Source organism: Macaca thibetana, chromosome 17 (assembly GCF_024542745.1).
Source record: "Macaca thibetana thibetana isolate TM-01 chromosome 17, ASM2454274v1, whole genome shotgun sequence".
NCBI classification, from domain to species: Eukaryota; Metazoa; Chordata; class Mammalia; order Primates; family Cercopithecidae; genus Macaca; species Macaca thibetana.
The window spans coordinates 29430926-29457274 of NC_065594.1; the positions used below are offsets into that span (position 1 = coordinate 29430926).

The 26349-nt window shown below is 39.4% G+C and overlaps 1 protein-coding gene across 4 annotated transcripts in view; it reads left to right on the plus strand.

The window, feature by feature from the left end:
- Positions 1–6133: 6133 nt before the first annotated feature.
- RNASEH2B (ribonuclease H2 subunit B) overlaps positions 6134–26349 on the plus strand; it is a 64194-nt gene continuing 43978 nt past the window's right edge. For 3 of the 4 annotated variants that reach the window (XM_050766368.1, XM_050766369.1, XM_050766367.1), the window contains exons 1-3: positions 6203–6569; positions 23777–23848; positions 25862–25969. In XM_050766368.1, the coding sequence (XP_050622325.1) occupies positions 6506–6569; positions 23777–23848; positions 25862–25969 (244 nt within the window). In that variant the 5' untranslated portion in view covers positions 6203–6505. Of the gene's footprint in view, positions 6570–23776; positions 23849–25861; positions 25970–26349 lie in introns of all 4 variants that reach the window. The other variant, XM_050766366.1, reaches the window with a different exon arrangement.

Consider the following 26349-nt stretch of genomic DNA (forward strand, 5'->3'; position numbering starts at 1 on the left):
ATTGTAGAGACTGTTGGTAAAAGTAATTAAGATTTACCAAAAGCGAATCAGGATATCATTGTTTAGGCACCTAAGAGGAGGAACAGGGTAAAATGAAACCAGAAATTAATAGTATTTCCACCATCAAATTAAAAATGTTAAAAATGTTAGAAAATATATCATAGTTGAAATGATTCAAGTGCAACTATGGTTAGACTTTAGTAATCACCCTTTTATTCTTATTATTCTTTTTACCTGTGATCATATTTTCTATAAAAGTTTATATCCTGCTTCGAAAAACAATTTTTTTAAAGTAACCAACATTTTGATTTCTCCATTTATTATCATGTTAAAAAATGCATAGCTTGAAAAAAATCTCAAACACACTGCATTGTAGAAAATATTAATAGCATATATAAAAGCAAATTAGGTGAGAATAACTAGGACATCAAGTTATTAAAATTATATGAATTGTATGATGGTTACTAGGGTGCCAGGCAGCAAAATATGTAATTATCTGATTATCTGATTTAATTCTGGTAGTCTGTCTCTACAGATACTTCAGCCAGAAAAGTATACTTTGGAGTTTGAATTGCCTGAATTTCTAGTTACCTTGATTTTATATAAATAAATGTAACACTTATAACTCTATACACACATATACGCATATGGAAATGTGTAAACATAGCATCAATACTCTTCAGCCAAGGAAGCCAGGAAGTCACCTGTAGTTGAACACGTTTGGTTCATTACTTGTTGCAGCGAGGGAGAACACACGTCACGGGAATCACGGGTGTTTCAGTAAGAGGGTGTTAGAAAGGACCTTATAGGATCTGGGCTTTGATTGGGTGATTTGAGGCAGAGTCAAAGGCAGCAGGGATTCCCTCTAGATTGGATGCTGTTAGAAAGCGGAGTAATTCTGTAATGGGGGATCTCACTTACTCTTATAGGAAGGGGAAATTATAGTGAGAATAAAGTTGTCATTGGTAAAGAAGTAGCACTCATTTTGGCCAAGAGATAGGGTGTTTGGTATTTCGTGGGTGGTACAGTGACTTGCTTTTGTCTGTGCTTAGACAAAATAATGAATTGGCCTTGCTCGGTCTTATTTAATCATAGTCTCAAAGTAGCCTTGTCAGAGGCTGGTTTTCTGTGAGATGGTTCATGTCTAATAGGAGAATCACAGGGTCTGCCTATGAGAGCCAGGCCAGCTTCTGGGTGTCAGGGGCTGCCCTTTCTCCTTCCTCAATAGCTTCAGTCATTCTTATCCTATAATGGGCAGAGCTCACAGGTTTATGTGTGCCTTTTTGTCACACTGCCAACTACAGTTCAATTTTAGGTTGGGTTGGTTACGAGAGAACAGAAAGGGAATATTCTTCCCAGAAAAAATGATTCAGTGCTACTCATACTCCCTGGTCCCCTTTCTACATAGTTGATGCACTTGACAGCGAACTCTTCTCCCAATCTGATGCTTGAGGACTGTGGTGCTTTCTCTATTGCCACTCGATGAGCATTTGATGGCAGGAAAATTTGGTAAAAGAGAACCACCATTTCTCCTGAGAAAAATGGTGATAAACATGGATTTTAATTTTAATTTTGTTTTGAAAGAAGCAATCTTACAGGTTTCTAATAATATAGAGGAGAAAATATTATTCCACTACCTTTGATACAATGTCTGCTCTAATTACCACTAAGCATTCCTAAAGGTTATTTGGCACTGACTTCTTCTCCTGTGCTCCACCCAGTTTTTCTTTTTTCTCTTTTTACTAAAAACCAAACATCTATTGTTTCCAGCATTTAGAAGAGTCGCAAATTTTCTACTCAGAGGTGTTAAAGTTGCTGCTCCCTTTTTATTGTTTGAAGAACAACCTGCTTGTCTCTTGTTAGACTGACTAGTACAGACTAGCACTGCAAGTAATTCACAGACTATTTTATGATCAACTGGATATAATCAATTTGTTTTGATTTATAAAATTGGGAATACCACAAGCCACGACTGCCTAGCTATCTGCATAAATATTTACTCAAAAAATATTTGCTGAACACATGCTATGTTTCCATATTACTTTGTCCCAGGCATGGGGACACCAGGGAGGGAAGGAAGGTGAAGAGCTCAATCTCTGGAGTCCTAAGGCCCGGGTTGGAATTCCTGCTCAGCCACTTGCTAGTCATGTCATCATAGGCAGGTACTTGATCTCTCTCGACTCTACATTTTTCCTCTGTAAAATGTGGGTGACTCAATAATACTTACCCTTAATGCTGTTGGAGGGCTGAAAGAGGTCATTTGCATTAACTGCTCAGTCCAGTGCTCAGCATAGTTAGTACTCAGTGAAGCCATTGTTATTTTTTGACAATATAGTGGTGAATTACTAGATGCTATTCTTCCCTCAAGGAACTGACTGGTTCCTCTAGCTGGTGAAATTGGAGGCATCTCACTTATTCTTGGGGAGGGTATTAGGAGGCAGGAAGAGAAGGCACTTAGTGAGACCTGATGGATCAGTGAAAGTTGTCCTGGCAGTGGTAAAGGGTAAGGGACAAAGGAAGGAACGAGGCTTGTGGAGAACAGAATGGCCTCAGCATTGGGGACACAATACCAAGTGCTAGATGTGACAGAGGAGAGAACCACAGGCAGTTCCTTGTGGCCACACTGTGGACTGGATGGAGAGCGACGTAGGTAGTGGGAACTGTAGCTGGGGATTCCAGCCAGGACCAGATCTCAAGGGCCATGTGTTCAAAGTTTAGCACCTTAGACTTTACCTTGAAGACAATAGGGATCTGGAGTCAGTCTATCAGTAATGGTACCCTTTTCAAAAAGGTACTTACATAATTTTTTTTAACGATAAAGGAAATTATTTACAGAGAGGGCAGAGTTCATTGTTTTCTCATTCACAGAGTATAGTGACCATTACCTGTATGAGCCTGGCCCTCTCATTTAATTTCTCCTGCCCCTCATTCCTTATCCATTCCTTTCTCCCATTCCTCTCCATATTAAAGACACCCATTTTTTGTTTTTTATTATTTTATTTAAGTCCCAGGGCAGATGTGCAGGATGTGTAAGTTTGTTACATAGGTAAACGTGTGCCATGGCGGTTTGCTTCACCTATCACCCCATCACCTAAGCATTAAGCTCAGCATGCATTAGCTCTTTTCCCTAATGATCTCCTCCCGCAACACCCTCCCCCTACAGGCCCCAGTGTGTGATGTTCCCCTCCCTGTGTCCATGTGTTCTCATTGTTCAGCTCCCACTTTTAAGTGAGAACATGCGGTGTTTGGTTTTCTGTGTCTGCATTTGTTTGCTGAGGATAATGGCTTCCAGCTTCATCCATGTCTCTGCAAAGGACATGATCTCATTCCTTTTTATGGCTGCATTGTATTCGTGGTGTATACGTACATTTTTTAAATCCAGTCTATCATTGATGGGCATTTGGGTTGATTCCATGTCTTTGCTATTGTGACTAGTGCTGCAATAAACATATACATGCATGTATCTTTATAATAAAATGATTTCTATTCCTTTAGGTATGTACCCAGTAATGGGATCGCTGGGTCAAATGGTATTTCCAGCTCTATATCTTTGAGGCATTACCACACTGTCTTCCACAATGGTTGAACTAATTTACATTCCCACCAACAGTGTAAAAGCGTTCCTATTTCTCCCCAGTCTTGCCAGCATCTGTTGTTTCTTGACTTTTTAATAACCACCATTCTGACTGCCATGAGATGGTATATAATTGTGGTTTTGATTTGCATTTCTCTAATGATCAGTGATGCTGAACTTTTTTTCATGTTTGTTGGCCACATGTATGTAAAGACACCCATTTCTTTATGTGCTTGACATGGTCTTAAATACACATGTATCCTTGCAAAATACATCATGTTGTTCTTTATGCCTTTTACATTTACCTACATGGTATTCTGCTAAAAATAATTTCCTGCATCTAAATTTTTTTCTTTAGATACAAAGCATCTGTTTATATATGTACATCAATCACTGTGTCAAACTTCTGTATACATGGCCCATATACAATACACATTGTAGCATTATTTATAATAACAGCTTGAAATAACCTAAATACTGCACACTAGGGAATGGATAACTAATCCTGGTACACCAGCAGTGTTAAATATCATGCCTCCATTAAGAATGACAGCTCTCAATATGAAGGGGCACATGCTTCTGACAATGTTAAGTGAGAAGAGCAGACAAAATAGTCTAAATTGTGACAACCACCACAAAAATACACATTTATATAGCCAAGGGCTGGAAAGGATCAGAGAAAAATGAAACAGGTATGTATGTCTGAGCAAGGGAATAATGAGTAACATTTCTTTTGTACAGTAGCTCCCCCTATTCGAAGTTTCGCTTCCCAAGGTGTCAGTTACCCCCAGTCGACCTTGGTCCAAAAATATTACATGGAAAATTCCAGAAACAAACAATTCATAAGTTTTAAATTGTGCAGTGTTCTGAGTGGTGTGAAGTCTTACACCATCCAGCTTCATCCTGCAAAGGACCTGAATTCTCCCTTCGCCCAGCGGATCCACACTGCAGAAGTCACTTATGAGTCACTGCAGAAGTCACTCCTCATGAGCCACTTAATAGCTGCAAGAGTAGTGATGCTGGCATATTGTGAAAATTGTTCGATTTTATTATTGTTGTTGTTAATCTCTTACTGGGCCTAATTTACAAATTAAACTTCATCATAGATATACATGCAAAGGAAAAAACAGTATATAGAGGGTTTGGTACTATCTGCAGTTTTAGGCCTTCACTGGGGGTTTTGGATCCCATCCTGCAGGAATAACGTAGTGCTTCTGTAGGAATAATGGGGTGCTTCTGTAGCTGTTAGTAAGATGATGGTGTACCTGGGGATTTGCGCTATACACCATAGCATCTTCTACCGTAGTTTTGGGCCAGAGTGAAGATCAGAGCGGTACCAATCTGCTGCTCCTTGCCCCAAAACTGGCAAGAGGCGCCTTTCCTCAGCCAGAAAGGCCTCTTCTCCACCAGCTGTGTCCTGCAATCAACTGCAGCATATTTGCCTCACCCCATGGGAAACAGGTTTGAAGTTAAAAACCTTTTCAGAGGGCCGAGATAAATTTAGTGCTGCTAAATTTAACTACTTTCAAGATTAAACATGAAAAGCAAAGTGCATGAGTTATGTATATTATTCTTTCAATTGTGCAAAAATAAGATATTAACTCATTTTTGCATGGAAACATTCTGCAAGAATAGACAAGAAATGTTAACAGTTACCCCTGGGATCTGGGATAAAAGAGAGACATCATGCTTTTCTTTAAAAAAAAAAAAAAAAAAAAAAAAAAAGACATTTAGGTTTTCGTGGATTTTGTGTGTGTGTGTGTTTTTTGACAGAGTCTAGCTCTGTAGCACAGGCCGGAGTGCAGTGGCGGGATCTCGGTTTACTGCAACCTCCATCTCCTGGGTTCAAGTGATCCTTGTGCCTCAGCCTCCCTACGTAGTAGTTGGGATTACAGATGTGTACCACCACACCCAACTAATTTTGTATTTTCAGTAGAGACGGGGTTTCACCATGTTGGTTAGGCTGGTCTCGAGCTCCTGACCTCAGGCGATCCGCCTGCCTTGGCCTCCCAAAGAGCTGGGATTACAGGCCTGAGCCTCTGCGCCTGGCCCATGCTTTTCTCTAAAGTATGAAAGGAATATGTACTTTCTTCTTAAAACCCATGTACCAAACATCACTTTTCAATTAAAATGTTATTTTTAAAAGTTTAAACCCCCAAATTTCATGGTTCTAACTTTTTAAATAAATGTCTAAATTTTTACCTCATTACAGCGTTCTCCAAAACAACAAATTCATATTCTGAGCCTAAAACTGTGCACCTCTTTTAGTGATGAGGACGGAGTCCAAATTGAGGACATCCCTTATAACTCACAATGCACATATATTCTGACATCAATAGCAACATAGAATGCAACTGATGACCAATATATATTCACAAATAATTGAGGACCATGCCTAAGAGTTGGATTCGGATTCCGACGTGACTGCTAATGTCCCTAACACGGACTAGCTCCAGGAGAGTCCCCCGGCCCTGGCGGTGTGGCGGGCGTCACCCGTTGTCCGGGCCCACACCACGCAGACCCAGTCCTAGCTCGCTCGCTAGACCACGGAGGGCCGCTGGGTGCAGCGACAGAGCGCGGGGCCCCGACGACCCCGCCCCGCGCCGCGTCACTCGGCGCCCTGCGGCGCGCTGTGAGCACCTACCACTAGCGGAGCTGCGAGGGAGAGGCCGCGGCCCCTTCCAGTTGCCGGCGACCCTGCGCCGGCATTCAGAGCGCCTCGCCTGGCGCTAAATTTAAAAACGTAACACCAGCAGCAGGCTGGTCCCGGAAACGAAACGAAACTCGGCCCCCGGGCCTCCTCCCGGGCGCTGCCGGTCCCTCAGCGCGCCGCGCCACCCGGAACAGACCCTTCTCCCGCCATTTTCGGCGGGGCTGGGAGACTGAGGCCCGCAGCGCTGGGCCTGCGGCGCCCCGGAAGAGGCGGGCGGCATGGCCGCCGGCGTGGACTGCGGGGACGGGGTTGGCGCCCGGCAGCACGTGTTCCTGGTTCCAGGTAAACACGCGCGCCCGGGCGGCGGGGACTGCCCAAGAGCTGGTGAAGCGGCGCGCCACCCCGGGCGCGCTGCCCCCCACCGCGGCAGCTCCCATTCCCCGGCCTGGCGCGGGATGGGATTCTCTCTGGGACAGCTGGCCCCGCATCTTGGTCACACGTCATAGCAAACCGCGGTTTTCAAACCCGGAAGCGCCGAAAAGGACCGAGCGTGTTTCCTGGGCCCTGATTCCCGGTAGCTCGGGTGGGCGGGTGGAAGCCGACTCAGCCTGCGGGGAGCCACGCGGGTTCGGGGTCATCGGTGCGCTGCGGGCCCCGGAGGTTTCTGCCCTTGGTGTTCCCCACCTGGCAGCTGGCCCTGCTTCTGTGATCCTACTGTGTTGGAACCAGGGATCCAGTAGGCTCGAAGTGGCCCCAGGCGGTGCGCCGTTTTAACAAGAAAGCAGAGGGACAGGCCTGCGGTGGCGAGGCAGGAGGGAAGCGGGATGGGAGTCGCGGTTAGGCCAAGGGTGGTTCAAAGCGACTCAGCAGGATAATGACCACAGGAGTGCTGGAGCCGGGCCTTTCAGCCCCCGTGTGGATGATGACGGGCCATCCAGGACATGCGAGGGCTTGAGACAATGAACAGCCAGTGCCACACAAGGAAGGATCGATTAAATGACACAGTTAAAGGAATTTGGCCTACGGAATGCAAGCCAGAAAGTTTTGGTCTTTTTATATATGTATAACATTGGAAAAAAGGAAAATCTCCTGTTCCCTGTATTAAATTTTGAGTTTAGCTCAGCAAATGCAGCGTGTTCGTTGCCTAAATATAGTCTGATACCAATATTCTTTCCCAGGAATTCAGAGTTTTATGATGCTTATTGAAAATGTTTACATGACAGGCTGTGAAGAATATTTTTTGCCTCTAAAAAAAATATATAAAGTGTACGAATTTTACGTATGCAACTCATTGAACTTTTCATACGTATACATCACCCTAGTAACCATCCCAAGGATTAAAAACCATACCAAGGATTAAAAACCACTGCAGTCAGTTTGTGGATGATGTTCGAGATGTAGACTGTTTCCAATAGGTCCTTATGCCTATTCTTAGATAGCCCCAGGAACCTCTATGCTGACCTCTGTCACCAGAGGTTAGTTTTGCCTGTTTGGGTAAGAGTGTACCCCTTTGTGTCTGGCTTCTTTCACGCCGAAAATTTCATCCATGGTTTGTGAAATTCATTCATGTTGTAGCAGTTGTTTGGTTGGTTAGTTTTTTCATTGCTACTTCTGTTTAATTGTATAAATATCCAAACTATCTGCCCTACTGTGGATGAACATTTGAATTGTTTCCAGTTTGCAACTATTACAAGTTACACTTCTCAGAGCATTCCTTTAGGCGGCTTTTAGTAGACATAGGCACTCATATCTCCAGGGTGTATACCCTGGAGTGGAATGGCTGGTTCTAAGTACTTGTGTGTAGAGCTGTAGTTGACACTGTTAAATGGTTTTCCAAAGTGGTTATACTGATTTATATTCCCACAAGCAGTGTATGAGAGTTCCCATTGTTGCACATCTTCAGTAAAGACGTTTGGGTGGTAAAACAGCCAATGCAAAATTCAGAATTTTGACAATCTCGCAAAGGACTACCCGTAAATATGCTTTTCATTAGAAAAATCATCCTTCTCACTTTGTCACTTCAAGACAATTAGATTTTCAGGGTAGGAACTCTAATCATTCTTTCAGAATCAATTGCATTATTATTATTCAGATATACACAATAGCTGATGATAATTTGAGCTTCTTATTTTGTTGTTCTGTTTAATCAGTATTGACATCGTCGTTTTAAAAGTGTGTTTGTGTCCTTATTGTATTAAACACAAAACCCTCAAAAGAATTAAATATTGATTGTATCCCTGAAAAATGTAGGTTTTAATATATCTACTGCTGGGTTGTGGGAAGAGTTTCTGTTGAGTTTCTGTTCAAAGCTGAGATCTACTGTGACCTTTTAAGGCATTGGCGGAGGCTGAGCAGCTGTTGGGAACTGCTAGAAAGAGCTGTGTGGTCAGGCGGGCAGGAACTCTTAACAGTTAAAAACTTGGGCTGCCAGCTTCTGCAATTCTTCCTTCTGGCCTTTAGTGCCACCTGCAGGCTCTGAGGGTACAACACGGTTTGATAGCGACTGCAGTGCAACAGTAGTTCTCAAACTTGAAGGCGTCACTCACCTAGGGAGGTGGGCCTCAGCCCCCACAGGTTCTGGTTCAGTAGGTCCTGGGCTGGGGCCAGAGAATGTGCATTGGTAATGAGTTTCCAGGAGATGTTGATGCTGCTTGTCCGGAAATCTCGGCCCCACCCCAGGAACCACTGCAGTAAAGACTTTGGGAACTAGATTGGGATATAGGAATGACCAGCCTCATGTTTGGCCCTCTTTGTGGTGGGCCAGAATTTAAATGGTCAGGGAAGTGCATGTAAGTGCAGAGTATGAGGTTCATCTTCCCAGTTGTCTTTTCCAGAAGGTGAGAAATCACCCTGCTTAGTTACACATTTGGGAGTTGGAAACGATATGCCCTCAGCTGAGGGAGCACCATACCCCAGTAAAGTTGGGCCCTTAATAAAGAAACCAAAGATTATTAAACATTTTTCAAAAGTATTTGGTGGAGGCGGCCTGTATTCGATTTTAGAAAACTTGGGATCTGAAGAACTTACTCTGTGTACTGAAAAGTGAGCACATGAACTCAAAGGCCGACAGAACTTTAAAGGGATTTATCCATGATACAAGGGTAAAGCTGCCTAACCTTGCAATGATACATTTTTTCAACATTTAATTCATGCTGTTCATCGAGTTGCCTGCCACAGCACTGTGTTATATCTTGAAGGATATATTTAAATGTTTGGTTTAGGTATTTTGCCTCTAGTTTTCCATTTGTTTGGAGAAGCTGACTATCTCAGATAAACAAATCTGGGACTTGGAAGAGATACTTGTGAGATACTCAGACTTGGGACGTTGGTTTTCATAGGCTGGTGAAGACAGAACCGTTTCCCATTTCAGCAAAGGCAAGCATTTCTTTTAGTTGGGGTTGTCTTAAATGTTTCTGTAAAATGGCCTGGGAATACTAGCCTGTTTGCAGTTTTAATTTCTATAAGAGGCCATTAACATCTTTACTTTTTGGAAAGTAGTGTAAGTTTCTATCCCTCTTTTTCTGCCCTAAAAGTAAATGTTTGAGTCATATTTTTAATATTTTTCTTAAGTCCATTTTTCTTGTTAATGCTAGTAAGTTGGGATGTACCCAGGTGTGAGAGGTCACCTGATTCACTGTGTATAGAAGACTGCATTTATTGCTATTGGGGGCTGAACAATTAATTGGGTTCATCTCCAAGGAAATGTTAATTGGGAAACCTTAACATTGTGTATGGAAAAAAAAAAAAAGAAGAAAAATCATTTCAGGCCTATTAAAACAAAACTCATTTGGGTTTACTTAGGCTGATTAAAATGTTCCTTAATCAGCTCCCTGATTAAACAGTCCTGAGGTGAAACTGGACCTCAACTCAGATTTTCAGTTAGAAACAAGTTTTGCAATAAAGTTATCCCCCTTTATTTCATGAATATATATGTTAAAAAGTATTTTAGGAAAGATTGCACTTATTATTTATTTCCCCACAGAAAGCAGTTTCTTGGAGGTAGAGGATGGGTTGCTTTTTGGGAGATAAGAATCACTGTCTACCTTAGACATTTCAAATACAATAACAGCTTTTTATGTGAGGCATCATGATAATCACAAATGATTATGCCAGAGCTGTCTCTCCAAGTGGAATGCAAAAATAGATGTGGAAGGATTATATAAATTTGTGCATTAGAACTATGTTCTAATTAAAGGATTTAAAAAATAAATTTAAAAGGAAAAACTAATTTTCTTAATGATGGAGAAAAATTTATTTCTGATTATAGTCTTGAAGCTTTTTTTTTTTTTTTTTTTTTTTTTTTAAATCCACCAACTGGCATAATTGTAGCTTTTTATAAGTCCAAAGAAATGCCTCTTGTTTTGGGGGAGAAAAAAAAGTAAAGATTTAAAGTGTATGGCAAAGGAAGAACTACTATAGATTTAACTGACTTTTCAGTGACACTAAAAAAACACTCTTTTCTCTTCTTTACCTAATGGCACATGGTTAATCTCAGAAGAAAAACTTAGCAGGATTTTTGTTCTTTGTCAAAACGGTATGTATGTATATGTTTGTGTTTAGAAATACACCTGAGGGCCAAAAGCTTCCTTATTTTTAGAAGAGATGAACTTCACTTGGCAAATGATAGAGAACCTGGCCAGTTCAAGTGCTGATTTTAGACAACCTCGGAATAGTTAAGCTCACCTTTTTGGAAGATGTGTCATTTACCGAATAGTCTACTGCAGGCAGCCAGCAATGCAGGAGTCTCAGAGTTTTCCAGCATAGAGCGTGTTTAACATTTTCCACACGAATCCTCAGTCTGGTTTTGTTTTTGCGAAATGTTTTTTGGTGGAACCCAACTGACCTTTCTCAGATGGCCACTGGATCCGCCCCCCTTGCTATCTATCTGAGCACGTTCTGAAGTGGATGGACTGCAGTTGCCAGTTGGTGTAATCAGGCTGTTTCCAGGGTCTGATCTTGTCCCTTTAGTAATTGTTCCAAAATACTTGGGATATTTATGAGTAAGAACTCATGACTCCCACATATTTATTCTCCAGGTCAGAAAAAAATATATTCATTAAAGGAAAGCAAGCAGTGTTCATGATTTTTTATTTGAGTAACAGAATAGGGACTACATGGATTCTCCCACATCCTCTGAGCTTTAACTGTGATGCTAAAAAACAAACAACTCAGTCAGTGTGCTCCAAAGCCTGGCTATAATGACACACACTTAAAAGCTAGATTTATGCTATTTATTAGCTCTGTGTCCTTGGACGGTTTACCTCCTCACTATAAAGCCTCACTTTCATTATCTCTACAGTGGGGAGAACAATACCAGTCTCGTGGGGTTGTTATCTGTGGTTTGAGTTACTCATAAGATTTCTTACACCTCAGGCTTTTAGCCCTGGGCCTCGGACAGAGTAGATATTTCAATAAATATTTACTGAACAAATAAAAGTCTCACATTCCATTTCTTCCTGCAATGTCTTTGCTTATTCTGCTTTTTCCTCCCCTTCTACTTCTATCCAAATTCTACCCTTTCCTCAAGGTTCCGTTCAACTTTATTTTCCACAAAGCTAAGCCATTTGCTCCAGCTCAACTTCTCTGTCTTGACTTTGTGTCTGCCTGGAATCCTGCCTGCTCTTCACTTTATCTACCTGGCAAATTCCTACTTATCCTTTAAACCCAGCTCAAGTATCACCTCTACCAGGAAGCCTTCCCATGGGTCTCTCCTCTTGTTACTGCCCAGGTTCATGGTACCTCTTTGACCACCTACACATTTCATCATGATTATTCATTTAAGTGCCATTTTTATGTAAATATGTATTGAACACCTAATACATGCCAGGAGCTAGAGAGAGTCCAAGTGTGTTCTCTCCCTGAGTGGCCATTTCACTTCTCAGTGTGGACACCTCAGCCTTCAGCTTAGAGCAGAACCTCCAAACAGTAGACCATGTCACGTAGGATTTCCAGGCCTTTGTTCAGCGCTACCTTTATGATTTCCTTGTCTAAAGATGACTGTTTGCTAAAGCGGAATGGGCCACCCCGGGGCAAGGGAATGTAAGGGATTTGGGGCTGCATGTTCTCTGTTTCATTATCTGTCCCAGAAACAACTAAGCTGGAGGCTGGCTGAGGTCTCCCCAGTCAGTGCTGACTCCTCCAAGGGCCTGGGTCTCAGCATTTGGTGAGGCTCTCCTGCATGCTCGGCTACCTTTGCCTCATTGTTTTTCAAGTTTTGTGTTGTTGTTGTTGCCCTTTTAACCAGTTAACTCTACATTTACACGTTTTTCTCCTAGAGTTTTTTTTAAAATAACTTTAAATAATTAGAATAGTAATACTTAACCCAGTATAGAAATTGTAGTAATACAGGAAAAAAAATAAAGAATAAAATAATTTGTCCATCATCCTGCCACCCAAAATAAAAATTTTGGAGATTCTTATTTCCAGTCTTTTCATGTTGTTTATATTACAAAATGAATTCCGGTGTTGTTAAATTTTTTTTCTTATTTTTCTATTTTTGCCTTTATTTCATTGTTTACTCTTACTACTTATTTAATGTAACACTAAAACACTCAGGGAGATTGGGGTTACATAGAAGTTTATATAGTGCTGTTCTACATAAAATCGGAGAAAGACAGTTCAGTTGATTTAATAGAGGTAGGGGCTGTTTTTTTTCTCTTGATTTTGATAAGGACAGAAACTTACACAATGATATGAACCAAGTTGACAAAAAGAATTTGTATTTTAGGCTTTGAACATTGAAGAGGTGTATTACTTCACACAGTAGACAGTACATATTTGGAATGGGTTATCTTTGAAAGTGGATAAAGATTGAAAATACAAATAGGTGCAAAATAGGTAAAGACACATTTACAGAGCTATGTTGGACACAATGGCAAACTAGGATGTTTCAGAAGTCATTCAAAGCGGGTTGCATTTTTGAGGACAACCATAGCCTCCTGCAAACATCCCTTGGTGTGCTTTCCTGAAAGCGGATACTGGTTTGAATAGCCTGTGAGTCTGCCTTAGTATGGAAATTGCCATTTTTTAATGTGGGATCAATGCACCTGGGTTGTGTGTCACAAAACCAGACTTGAACTTCTGTGGGAGTTCCTTAGCAGGTTCACATCTTCCCAGGAAGGAGCAGGGGTGGTGGCGTGGGGGAGAGCATAGGACATCTGGCCCTAGGGTGTTGCAGCAGGGGGAGTCCAGGGTTTCTGCCTGAGTGTTAACTTCCTCTTCTCAAACCAACTTCCTCCATTTAGTGGAAAACTGGTTTCACATGATTCCCAAGCCTCAGCTCCCCTGGTGTCTGCTGGGAGGGGCCTCTCCTCTTAGTTCCAGTTTGAAACCTTTCAAAACAGCCTTCTGACCAGTCCTGCTGTGGTCACATGCAGTCCCACCCTCCACCTGCAACCTGTTACTTCAGTAATCACATACCTACTGTAGCCAGGGAGGGCAGGCTTCACTGTAAGCACAAGGTGCGAGAGGAGGACAAAGTGGGCACTTGAGGATAAAGAGTGCTTTTCTGGAAGAAGGAAAGGGTCCAGGATAGACAGCAGAGGAACTAGCTACCACGTCATTCACCAGTGGGACTCTGAGCTCTGGCCAGAAACCTCAGTGGGACTCATGAGCTGTCTTGCCTACGGCCAGCATTAGGGGTTTCTCAGTTGCTGGTTGTCTCTTTGACGGACTTGTATATAGATATGGCAGAGGTTTATCTGTATGGAGAATTGAGTTCTAGCTGTAACTTATACTTGCCTTCATTTAGTCAAAGTTCGTATAATTTTTAGGAAGCCCAGCTTCTAGGTCTGCATCTTCTAGCTGTTATAACTTTGCAAAATACTTTCATATAATTGTGTTTGACCCTCTTGATGACCTTGGGAAGCAGTTAAGGCAAGCTTTATTATCACCATTTTGCACATCGGGAAACCAAGACTCAGAGAAGTCAAATAATCTGTCAACATACAATAGAAATCCAGTGGCAGAGACTGTCAACGCTCTCAAGTCCTTTTCCAGGACTCCTGCATGTGCCAGAGGCCACTCTGCTGACTGAATAATGATACCTCACCACTGTGGGAGAGGCCAGAGGACCAGGAAAGGCTGGTCTCAAACTGCTCTCAGGTTGATGACTGGGGACTAGATATACCTCCTTCCCTGGAACCAAACCTGGTTGCTCTCAGTCCCCCCAGTCAGGTCTGTCTTTTCTAGCATTCCAGAATTTTTCCTGCTTCCCACATAGTTCATGCTCCATCTCAATATGTTTGCTGGTCATTGTGGCTCTGAGTTGGCTGTGAACCTGAATTTTTTTACTAGCTTCTTCTCCAGTGCACAGGTCATTCCTAGAAATATGGTTGTTGATAGGGACAGCCCTGAAAGAATGGAGATTTTGTCTTCTGTGGTCCTGCTGAAGGCTAGTTTTCTAATTTTTTTTTCCAAAGTTTCAAAAGAAAGTTATGCTTAGAGGAACCTATTACTTCAGTAATCACATAATTTTCCTGGTGTATGTCTCTCTTGCTTTCTTGGTTGCCTCTTGTAGTCTTTGAAGAAACAAAGAGCTTCAAAGCCAGGAAAATGACCCAGATGTCTTTGACAGCAGTGCTGATGTTTTGGGAAGGGAAGGCATATAGCTATTACTGAAAGTAGTGTTCCTGGAAGCTGCAAGTTACTTGAAAATTATGCTGATTTGTCTTGCATGCATCGTATTTGTGTCCTACCAAAGTGTTTCCAAGGAAGTATCTGGCAAACAGGCAGGAGGGTGCCAGGGGTCGGGGGAAGGGGAGGGTCTGAATATGTTCTGATGGCTGAAGTCTAAAGAAAATGAACTGGAACCTATTTAGGACGTAGTATTGCATAAGCATGAGAGTGATAATCTCATCTCTCTTTTTCTTTTTTCTGTTGGATCTTCTTAAGAAACCTGAATAGCCTTGATATGGTATCTAAAAATAAAGTGAATGGTGCTTTGATGTCTGTACTTTCTCCTCTATGTAACAGTGGGTGTATGTTTCTCAGAGCTTATCTCCCATGTGCCAAAAATCAGACAGGCTCGGGAACAAATGTCCATTGATTCCAAGTCATAAGAACAATTGGCAAAAATCACTTGTCTTTTGTCTTTGAACTTTAAATGCAGTGAAAAAAACTTGTCTTAACCAAGAGAGGGATAAGAAAGAGCTGCCAAGTTTGACAAACCTGCTTGATAAATAACTTCATATCAACTGTACAACAACCTGTACTGTATAGTCTGTAGATGAAAAATCATGTACCATTTTGGCTTATACAATACTTTGTGACTAACTTTAAAAAATACAGAATGGTTAAGTCTGTGCATTGATACGTGCTGTGTAACCTAATTTTTAAGCATTAAAATGTCACAGATATATGGGGGTGGTGGGGAGAAGTATATACATCTATGTATAGAATATTGTAAACTCTAATAGGAAGATCAGTTTTCTTTTCTTGCCATTGGTCAAATGTTTCATCTGTTTTTGTCACTAGGTGTTTCTTATATCCCACAACCAGTTTCTCTCCCTTTATCCTTCTTATATGGATTTTTGGATCCTACCCCTTTCTCTTTTTAGCTTTCCCAGCTCTCCCTCCTTTCTCTTGCTTCTGCCCCATGGCTGGGTCTACTGGCTGGATTACAGTAGCTGGATTGCAGCTGATTAGATGACTCTGCTAGTTTTTGAGGATGAGGAGGACAGGACAAGAGAGGGAAAGTTTTAAATGTTTACATCATAGGAGAATAGTCATGTCAGGATCATTGTGTTTCCAAGCTGCAGCTTGTGCTTTTTAAGTTAAGAGGTATGGGACTTCAGATTAAGAGTTTCTTTACAGTATTATAGTTTAAAACGTTGGCTCTGGATAATAGTTGACTGAGTTTAAATCCTGGCTCTATAGTTGACTTGCACTCTGACCTTCAGGCAAGTTTTTCATCCAAAAAAGTGGAAATTAATATGGCACTTATTATGTGACCAATATAAAGGACTTAAACAGTGCCTGGTAGACAGTAAATGGCCAATACATATTAGCTATTATTTTTGATTTTACATTCATTAGACATAGTTGTCTCTTTGTCACTAGTATGTTTTCTTTAAAGTACAGATGTCAGGAAAGTAGCAATCAGAGATTCCTTGTTTGTTGAGGGTGTTTTGTTTTGTTTTGTTTTGACAGAGTCTCGCTCTGTCACCCAGGCTGGAGTGTAGTGGCGTGATCTCAACTCACTGTAACTTCTGCCTCCTGGGTTCAAGCGATTCTTATCAAGCGATTCTCATGCCTCAGCCTCCCAAGTAGCTGGGATTACAGGCATGTGCCACCACACCTGACTAATTTTTGTATTTTTAGTAGAGATGGGGTTTCACCATATTGGCCGGGCTGGTCTCTTAACTGCTGGACTCAAGTGATCTGCCCATCTCAGCCTTTCAAAGTACTGGGATTACAAGTGTGAGCCACCGTGCCCAGCCTGTGGAAGTATTTAGATCAGAATAGTAAAGAGATGGAAGATTTGCTGCCAGAGTTAATGGTGACCAGTGGGACATACAATTGAATCTTTACAGAGAATATAGAGACCATGAGAATAACTATTGTGGAATCAGTTACTTTTAAGGAACCAGAGGGGCAGAGCTTGAGATAATTGGGAAGTTTAACATATTATTAAACCTAAAATGGCCAGCAAAACCGATAGCTGCTTCTCAGTTGTCTGAGTTTTTTCTTTTTTTGTGAAAATACTTTTTTAGCCAGCATGACTATATCATCTCTTAGATAAAAGAGTAAAAAAAGACAAAGTGTATAGCTACTCTTTTAAAAATAGAGTTGGAAGCATAGTTTTGGAAGAAGGTGTCTCATATGAGTAAATTTTCTAGACAAGTGAAATTTGGCTCTTTTAGTATCAAAACTCGCTTTTATAATTTCTTATTGAGTTTTTTCTAAAACTGAACAATTCATTTATGTTATGTTTATTGAGTATATCTCATGTGCCAGAAACACCGCTGGGAATTTACATTATCTTGATTTTTACATATAAAATGCATTGTGTTCTGGCTTTTAAACAAGATACGCTGGTTCTAATTTAATATTTTCTTGGAAGACTAATTGTTAAGCCCTTAGGTAACTCTGTGCTTAGATTTTGTGACTTTTATATTTTGATCTTATTATTCCCTACATGTTCCTGACTTTTTCCACGTAGTTGAAGGAAGGGAAACTGATTGTTAATTGATTGCTTATTATGTGTTCTAGGCACTTTCACATACATTTCATTTCAATCTAACGGAAACATGTAAAATTATTATTATTATACCCATTCTATAGATGAAATAACTGAACCACAGAGAAGTTGAGTATCTTGCACAGAGTCATACTGCTGAGTCAGGAGAGAAACTGAGATTGGAGTATGAACCCATCTGACTCTGGGTCCAATGTTCTTTCTATGCTGACATCATTGAAGAAATAGACATAAGTTAAAAGTAGGTTTATAGATCATGACCCTTCCTCACACTCACTCTCTCTTTTCTAATTCTTTCCCATTACTCTAAAAGCAGAGTTTTCTTCTCTAATTAATTTAGCTATTCTTCACCTGTGCTAGATGCAAGTAAAATATAGCAGAAGTTAGAAAAAGGATGGAGCTTCCAAACCTGTTGGGTGAGAAGTTGGTCCATGAAATGATCCAGGATTTTCTCAGAGTAAATGGAAACTCTTTAACTTTGATAGTGTTAATTTATAGTTACAAGTAATTTTGTATGCCTAATACCAGGTATAGACTAAGGAATTTATCAGAAATATTATAGTAAATGAACTCTTTTTCTCATACCAAGTCTTCAAAGTTCAGTCAGGGTAAATCCACCCTCCCATAAAAGCAATGAAAAAACTGGCAAAGATAGCAAAAAGCAACTTTTTCAGAACCCCTGAAATTAGCCAAAGGCTTCCAACAGTTTGAGAAGTGTTTATTCAAGAAAATCTTCTGAATCTTATTAGGAACAGCAGAGTTTGTGGGATTGTAACTTGAACTACTCCCATTTCCTCTCCTCAGCTCTGCAGTAGCCTTGAAAACCAGCAGTCTTGCAAACACGGTACTTGTAAAAACCAGCAGCCTTCAACCATTGGATAGGATAGGCCTAGATGGAAGATCCTCAAGAAGTCCCATTCCCAGAGCATTGTCCCTATTTGACTTTTCTCACAGCTCCTTGGAAAAGTCTCATTTGCAGGGCATAGTTGTTATTTGACCTACCTTGGAGCTCAGAGCTTGCTCTCTTCCCACAGAGCCCTATCTTCAGGGTATTTGTCAAAAACAATCAGTGACAATCGTTTAATATTGTAGCTTCTGAGGGGTCAATACTAGTTGCGCAAATAAAAACCTGGCCAAAAACTTAAGGGTAAGATATGAGGAACAAGATGTACACAGAGGCTTTAAAAAACTCTGTCATATTCCTAGGGGATTAGAAGGCTACACACATATGCAGGGCTATGTGCATGCTCAGAAGGACCTGAGAGGGCCTCAGTGTCTCACCTCTGACTGACCATGAGGTCCTGAGAAAGCAATAAATACAAGCTAAAGCAGAAGATTAAAGTGCCCAAGTGTTGAAAGTATGCCTCAACCTACACACACAGCACCCCTCAGCAAAGATTGGATCACTTATTGGTTCACAGCATCAGCTAACCACTAAGCTAACTAAACAGAGACATCAGTGGCTGCACACTGCAAGAAATACAGACTTTACAGAATTAGTCCAGAAAGTCACTAAACAAACAAACAGCGACAACTACAATAACTACAAAAAACAGCAGCAACAAATCCTGGGGAGTTGGGAGAGGAGAGTCTGATTTCCAGAATTGCCACATTTATTATTATCTGAAGTGCTCAGTTTTGTTTTGTTTTGTTTTGTTTTAACAAAAGCATGAGACATACATCCACAAACAAGAAAGTATGACCCATACACAATAGGGAAAGTAGTCAATAGAAACTGTCTCTGAGGGGGCTGAGATGTTGGATTTATTCTACAAAGATTTTATTCAGCTACTATCAACATAGTCAAAGAACTAAAGAACACCATGTCTAAAGAATGAAAGGCAAGTATGACAATGAAGTTTCACCAAATAGAGAATATCAACAGACAGATAAATTGTAAAAGGATCTAAATTCTGGATTTGAAAAGTATAATAACAAATGAAAAATTCACTAGTGAGCTCAACAGCAGATTTCAGCTGGCAGAGGAAAGAATTAGAAAACTCAAAGACAGGTCAATTGAGATTATCCAGGGTGAGGAACAGAAAGAAGAAGCATAAAGAAAACTGAACCTGCATGTAGTCCCAGAGACCTGTAGGACACCATCAAGCCTACTATTATATGCATTATGGGAATCCCAGATGAGAAGAGAAGGGTGGGAGAGGAATATTTGAAGAAATAATGCAAATACTTCCCAATTTTGATTTAAAAAATATTTGTCTGTACAACTAATGAGTGCAGGAAACTCTAAATAGGATAAACTCAAGGAGATCCATACCTGCGTGTGTCATAGTCAAACTGTGAAAACACAAGGAGAATCTTGAAAGCAGTAAGAGAAAAATGACTCGTCAAATAAAAGGGATCCTCAATAAAATTAACAGCTGACTTCTTATTAGAAGCTATGGTGGCTGGAAGTGAGTGGGATGACATATTTAAGGTGCTGAAATAAAGAGAGTCTCAACAAAGAATTCTATATCTGTCAAAATTATCTTTCAAAACTGAGGAAGGAACCAAGACATTCTAAGATAAAGGGAAACAGAATGTGTCACTAGCAGACCTGTCCCACAAAAATTATGAAGCGAGTCCTTCAGATTGAAAGGATAAGACACTAGATGATAACTTGAATCCACATGAAGAATAAAGAGCACTAGTAAAGATAAATACAGAAATAGACATAAAAGCACAAATATATTTTTGTAACTCTTTTGGGTGATAACTACATAAAGCAATAATTATAAACTGTGTTAACAGGCTTATAATACATAAAGATGTAGTTTGTATGACAGTAGCACAAAGGAGAGGAGAGGAAAAGGAATATGCAGAAAACTTACTAAATACTCTTGAAACTTAGTTAATACTAATCTGAACTACGTTGTGAGTTAAGATACTAACTGTAATTCCCAGGTTAACCACTAAGAAAATAACTCCTTTAAATGAAAGAAACAACAAAGGATCAAAAATGGTACCCTAGAAAACATCTATTTAACTCAAAATAAGACAGTAATGGTGAATCCAAAGGAATATGACATACAGAAAACAGCTAAATGGCAGATATAAATCCTACCTTATCCATAATTATATTAAATATAAATGCACTAAGCACTTCTGTTAAAAGGCAGAGATTGGCAGAATGCAGGGAAGGGGTGGGGGGGAACCTCCTGACCCAACTATATCCTATCTACTAGACACACTTACACACACTTAAAATTTAAAAACAAAAATAGGTTGAAAGTAAATGAATGGGAAAAGATCTACAATACAAACTAACTGAAGGAGAGCTGGAGTGGCAATACTAGTATCAGATGAAATCAACTTTATGATAAAAATTATTACTAGACATGTAACAGTCTATTGGGAAGATACCGCAATTATAAACATATGCACCCAATGACAGAGCCCCAAATTACATGAATCAAAAACTGACAGAACTGAAGGGAGATGTAGACAATTGAACAATAACAATGTTTTTTTAGAGAAAGAGTCTTACTCTGTCACCCAGGCTGGAGTACAGTGGTGCAGTCACAGCTCACTGCAGCTTTAAACTCCTGGGCTCAAGTGATCCTCCCACCTTAGCCTCCCGAGTAGCTGGGACTACAGGCACATGCCACCACACGTGTATTTTTTGTAGAGACAGGGTTTCACCACATTGCCCAGGCTGGTCTTGAACTCCTGGGCTCGAGCAGTCTGCCCACCTTGGCTTCCCAAAGTGCTGGAGTACAGGCATGCACCACCATGCCCAGCCAAGAGTTTCTTTTTATTACTGATTTCAAAGTATTATTGTGATGTATAGTTTTATTCCTGTTTCTTATGCTTTGAGTTCATTGAGCTTCTTGGATTTGTAGTTTTCATCAAATTTGGAACGTTTCAGACTTATTTTCTTCAAATTTTTTTTCATTCCCTCTTCTCCTTTTGGAAACTCCAGTTATACATATATTAAAATGCATAAAGTTGTCCCTTAGTTTACTAATACTCTTTTTTCTTCAAGATTTTTTCTCTGTGTTCCCATTTTAGATGGTTTCTATTACTGTGTCTTCAAGTTCATTTATCTTTTCTTCAGCTAGTAATTTTATCCAGTGTGTTTTTCATCTTTAGAAATTCAGTTTAGGTATTTTTTTTGCAATCTTCTATGTCTCTAATTAACTTGTCCATGAGGAATGTTGTTTTTAAAGCCTTTGTCTATCAATTCTATTATCTTGTATATTAATACCCCTCTTTCAGTAATTGATTCTGTTTGCTTATTATGGGCCATATTTTTCTGCTTCTTTGAATGCCTCATAGTATTTGATTAGATGGCAGACATTGTGAATTTTGTCCTTTTGGGTGATGAGTATTTTTGTGTTTCTATAACTATTCTTGAACTTCATTCTAGGACACAGTTACTTTGAAAGAATTGGATACTTTTAGGTCTTGCTTTTATAATTAGTTTGGTGGGACCAGAGCAGCAAATAGGGCTGACTGTTCCCTACTACTGAGTACCCTTTTGAGTACTATATCCTTTTGAATTGTGAGGTTTTACAGTGTGTCTGGGACTAGGCACAATTCAAGACCCTGAGGGAGTGTGAGGTACTGTTCCCTCAAATCTGTTTAGATGGGTTTTCTCCTGGCTTTTGGGTAGTTTCATCACATGCATGCGCTGATCCTACTTAAGTAGGACCCTCTGCAGATCTTTGGGGTCTTGTTTCTTTTTAGCCCTCTCCTTTCGTGTGTGCTGACCTGGGAACCCTAACCACCTTGGTGTCGCTGGAATTCTCAGCATCGTCTCTTCAATTCAGCAAGTCAGCGAGGCTTTACTGTGTTCTCCCTTTTTGCACTGTGGCCTGGAAACTCTTAAAGCAGTAAGCTGGGCAATCATAGGGCTCATCTAATTTGTTTCCCACCTCTCAGGGACTCCTGCATGGCTTGTGTGTAGTGCCTTGAGAATAGTTGTTTCATATATTTTGTCTGGTGTTTTGTGGGTTTTTGTTGTTGTTGTTTCAGAGGGTTAATTGAATTCCTGTTATTCCATCTTGGTGGAAAGTAGAAATCTCTTTTTTTTTTTTTTTTTTTTTTTTTTCTGTAGATACTTAATGTCACTATTAGTTTAAGAAAAAAATGGTCGTATTTTAACCATTCATGGGTAAGCCAACTTCTAAAATATGTCTGCTCTATTTAAGCTTATGAAGATCTGAAGTAGAGTAAAGGGAGTGGGGGCCATAGAAAAATAAAAGAGAGTAAAATCTCCTTTCTTTCATCCTTTCTCTTTTGCTCTTTTGGTAAATTGTTGCTATGTCCCCTTACTAATCAGAGCCCCATTGTTCCTTTTGGTAATAGGGACATTTTGAGAGTTCCATGAATATGCCACTCAAAATATATGATGAGTGTTACCAATAAAATAGTCATGGTTATTATGTTTTAATTTGTGTGATAAATACTTGATGGTTTTGGTACAACTGGTTAACTCATTGAAAAAAATATTTAAATTGGATTTCCTCTTAATATCTTATACCCAGATGTAGTCCAGATAAGTTAAAAATATAATTTCTAAATATTAGATGAAAATATAGGCAATTCACATAATCTTAAGAAAAGGCCTTTCTAAGTGTGATATAAAGGATACAACCATAATGAAAAAGATTGATATGATTGCATGAAGATTTTTTATCTTTTATATGGCAAAAGTCATTATGAGCAGGATTAAAAACATAGTTGATATCCTTAGTATATAAAGATACCTCACAAAGTAGTAACAACAACAACAAAAAAGCCAAATATCCCACTCGAAAATTAGGCAAAGAAAAAAATATATAATTTGCCTAAAAAAAAAAATTAGGCAACTTATATTTTTAATTGTGTAAAAAATATAAGTTTCAGGTAAATATGTTTATAATTCTCTACTTCATAATAACAGTAACAATTACAAGTGATAGTACTACTAATAATAGCTATCATTTATTTCATGTTTCTATTTGCCTGATTATTTTAATGTTTTCAGTAGATTGGTTAATTTGATACTTTGAAGAACAAGTATACTATTATTTTCATTCTATAAATGGCGTTTGAGAAAGGAGATTAAGACTCTTGCCCAAGGTGACAAAGCTATCCAAGTGGCTAAGCCAAGATTATCACCCAGGCCTTCTGATTCTAGACCCCTGCTTCTCATTATTCCTCATAGAAATAAATTTAAACTACCTGAAATTCAACTGCAGCTTGCAGAGAAATTGGTAATTTGCTCAAGATCACATCATTTGTAAGTGATAAATTGAGTTAAAAATCTTAGAAAAGTTGTGTAAGTAGAAGAAAGGAAAACAGGATAAAGTAAGATGAGCAACAAAGCAGTTATGTGTTTTAATTTTAGATATTCATGGTTTATTTTCAGAATATTTAAAAGATGCTTCAAAGAAGATGAAAAGTGGGCTAATGTTTGTAAAACTGGTTAACCCGTGTTCAGGTAAGTTCTCTTCTCGTAACTTGAATGTTCTTAAATGTTGTGGCTACTGAATATATATACTTTTATGTCTTTGTGTCCTTGCTTTTGCTCTTTCTGAATAGCTTTTAAAGTTAAGATGGCACCGTGACGAGAAGAAAACAAGCTGATGACATTACTAGTCTTCCCAGATAATTCATTTGACTTAAGCAATTTAAACAATTTCTTCTCATAATTTTAATTCACAGAACTATTCAGCCATCAGAAATACTGGCAAAACAAAAAAGTAGCATGTTTGAGTCTCTTTAAAAACAGATTAATTTTCTTTGGCTTCTTTAAGCCAACTTTTCTTAGAGTAGTTATTCAACATTAGCCTCCATTTTTATTCATTTTATCTTATAAAGTAAAATAAACAACCAGAATTAAACAAACAAAAACAAAAACAGAAGGCTTTTACTTGACATGCCAAGATTTTGATTAGTTTCAGTTTTAGCTATACTTCCCTATTTTCTTCTGACCAAAAAGTAGTACATTTTTTTCTCTGTCAGGGGATGATTTTTTTTAATGATAAGCATTGTATATTGAAGAGATTCATATTTTATTGAAAAACAATTTTATTTTAACTTTATATTCAGTGCATTTTCAGTTTTGTCTTCACATTTTTTAGGCAAAAATATTAAAATGTATTCTAAATATGGAGTGATATGGGTGATAGTGTTTATCTCTGTGTGTAATTGTTTTTCCATTAATTTATAAGGTTTTGCATAGACACCTGATACTTGCCATATTAGAGGTTTCTCCTGGTGACAGTAATACTGAATAGTAAAAGTACGAGAGGGCCAATGGGTAGTGCCTTGTTGTTATAGAGACATGTAAATAGAAGCAACAAGAGAAGAAACACATTCCTGACTTTCTCCAGTGTTCTTTTCTTCAAAATGAAATTGACTGTAATTGGTCAGCTATATTTAGAATTCTTAGTTATATATCAGACTAAGTTGAGGTGAGAAATATTTCTTGAAGAGAAGTTTTAGGTAGCAGTAAAGGTTCTAAAGCATTTAAGAAAAGTACAGGTACAGGAGAAAGCCAGCCCTCTTTTAAAATTTCTGTTTTATCTAAATGCTCATAGACCACAGAGGAACAAATGTTTTTATTTGCTACATTGGCAGTGGGAAAGTAAAGGCTAACATTTGCTGAGTTCTTACCATGTGCCAAGTATTGGTTCAGGAAATTTACATGTGTTCTTTTTTTAATTCTTATAAAAAAACCCTATGAGGAGGTTCAGTATTGTCCCCATTTTACAGATGTGGAAACAGCCACAGGAAGGTTTATGTAACTTCCCCAAGGGCATGTGCCCAGCATATGGTGAAGATAGAGTTAAACGCAGCATCCTTGTCTCCAGAGATTGTGCTATGGTTAAAAGAATTTTTTTTCATTAGTTGAAGTGATAAAACATGCAGATGTGCACAGTCTTCACCCTCTTCTGCCTCCTCCCTTTTTTTTTTTTTTTTTTTTTTTTTTGGTTAAGAAAGAAAAGGAAAAAATTCATTCAGTTGAATAAAGCTTTACTCACTCCCTATGGCTTCAAGCATGTCTGTCTTTCTCACTTAGGGTTGGCCTGTGGGGTCCATGGGCTTGGTCTCTGTCTTAGACCCTGTGTGGGGAGAGCCACACACTGCCCAGAGGCAGGGACCCATGTGCCAGCTCATGTCATATGGCTGAACTATTGTGTTTTGATAGTTTAGGAATGGATATTCCCTCTTGATCTGATGGAGGATTTAAGGACAGGCTTTGTAGCAGTTAAGATAAATGACTTGCACTTTTTGATTTTTTGGTTTAAGTCCAGTGAGGATTATGGAGCTGGAAAATTACCATCTATGTATAATAGCTATAAGCTTTCCTTGGAATCAAGGAAATTTTAGAATAGACCTGTGTATGTTTATGTTCATATTAGGAACATTCCTCAGAGATACTGGATAGTCTTTTGGGGTGTGTGTGTGTGAGAAAACTTACAAATAAAAGACAGATTTGTCTTAACAGGAGAAGGAGCCATTTACTTGTTCAATATGTGTCTACAGCAGCTGTTTGAAGTAAAAGTTTTCAAGGAAAAACACCATTCTTGGTTTATAAATCAGTCAGTTCAATCAGGTAGGTGACTAGTGTAAGCATTTCCAATAACTAAACACATACTGCAGCTTTTCTATTCTTCACACGTGGGGTTGTGGGTCTGTCACGGGGTTTGGAGTCTGGTCACTGATTTAGCCTTCCTTGGCATCAGAGCAGGTTTAATCAAGAGAAAGGAAAGCTCATTTGAGCACTAAGGTTAGGTCATCTCCTGTGTGTCTTAGATGGTAGGAAATTTTAAGCTAGCAACTCTGATTTGTCTCCTAAAACAGTGACACGTCCTGAGTTAGAAGTTAGGTTTGTACATGGGGCACATACCGTGTTGATTGGAAACTCTTTTGAGGATCTTTGTGTTTTTAACATGTTATTTCCTTGAAACTGAATACTGATATGGCTTCTAACAT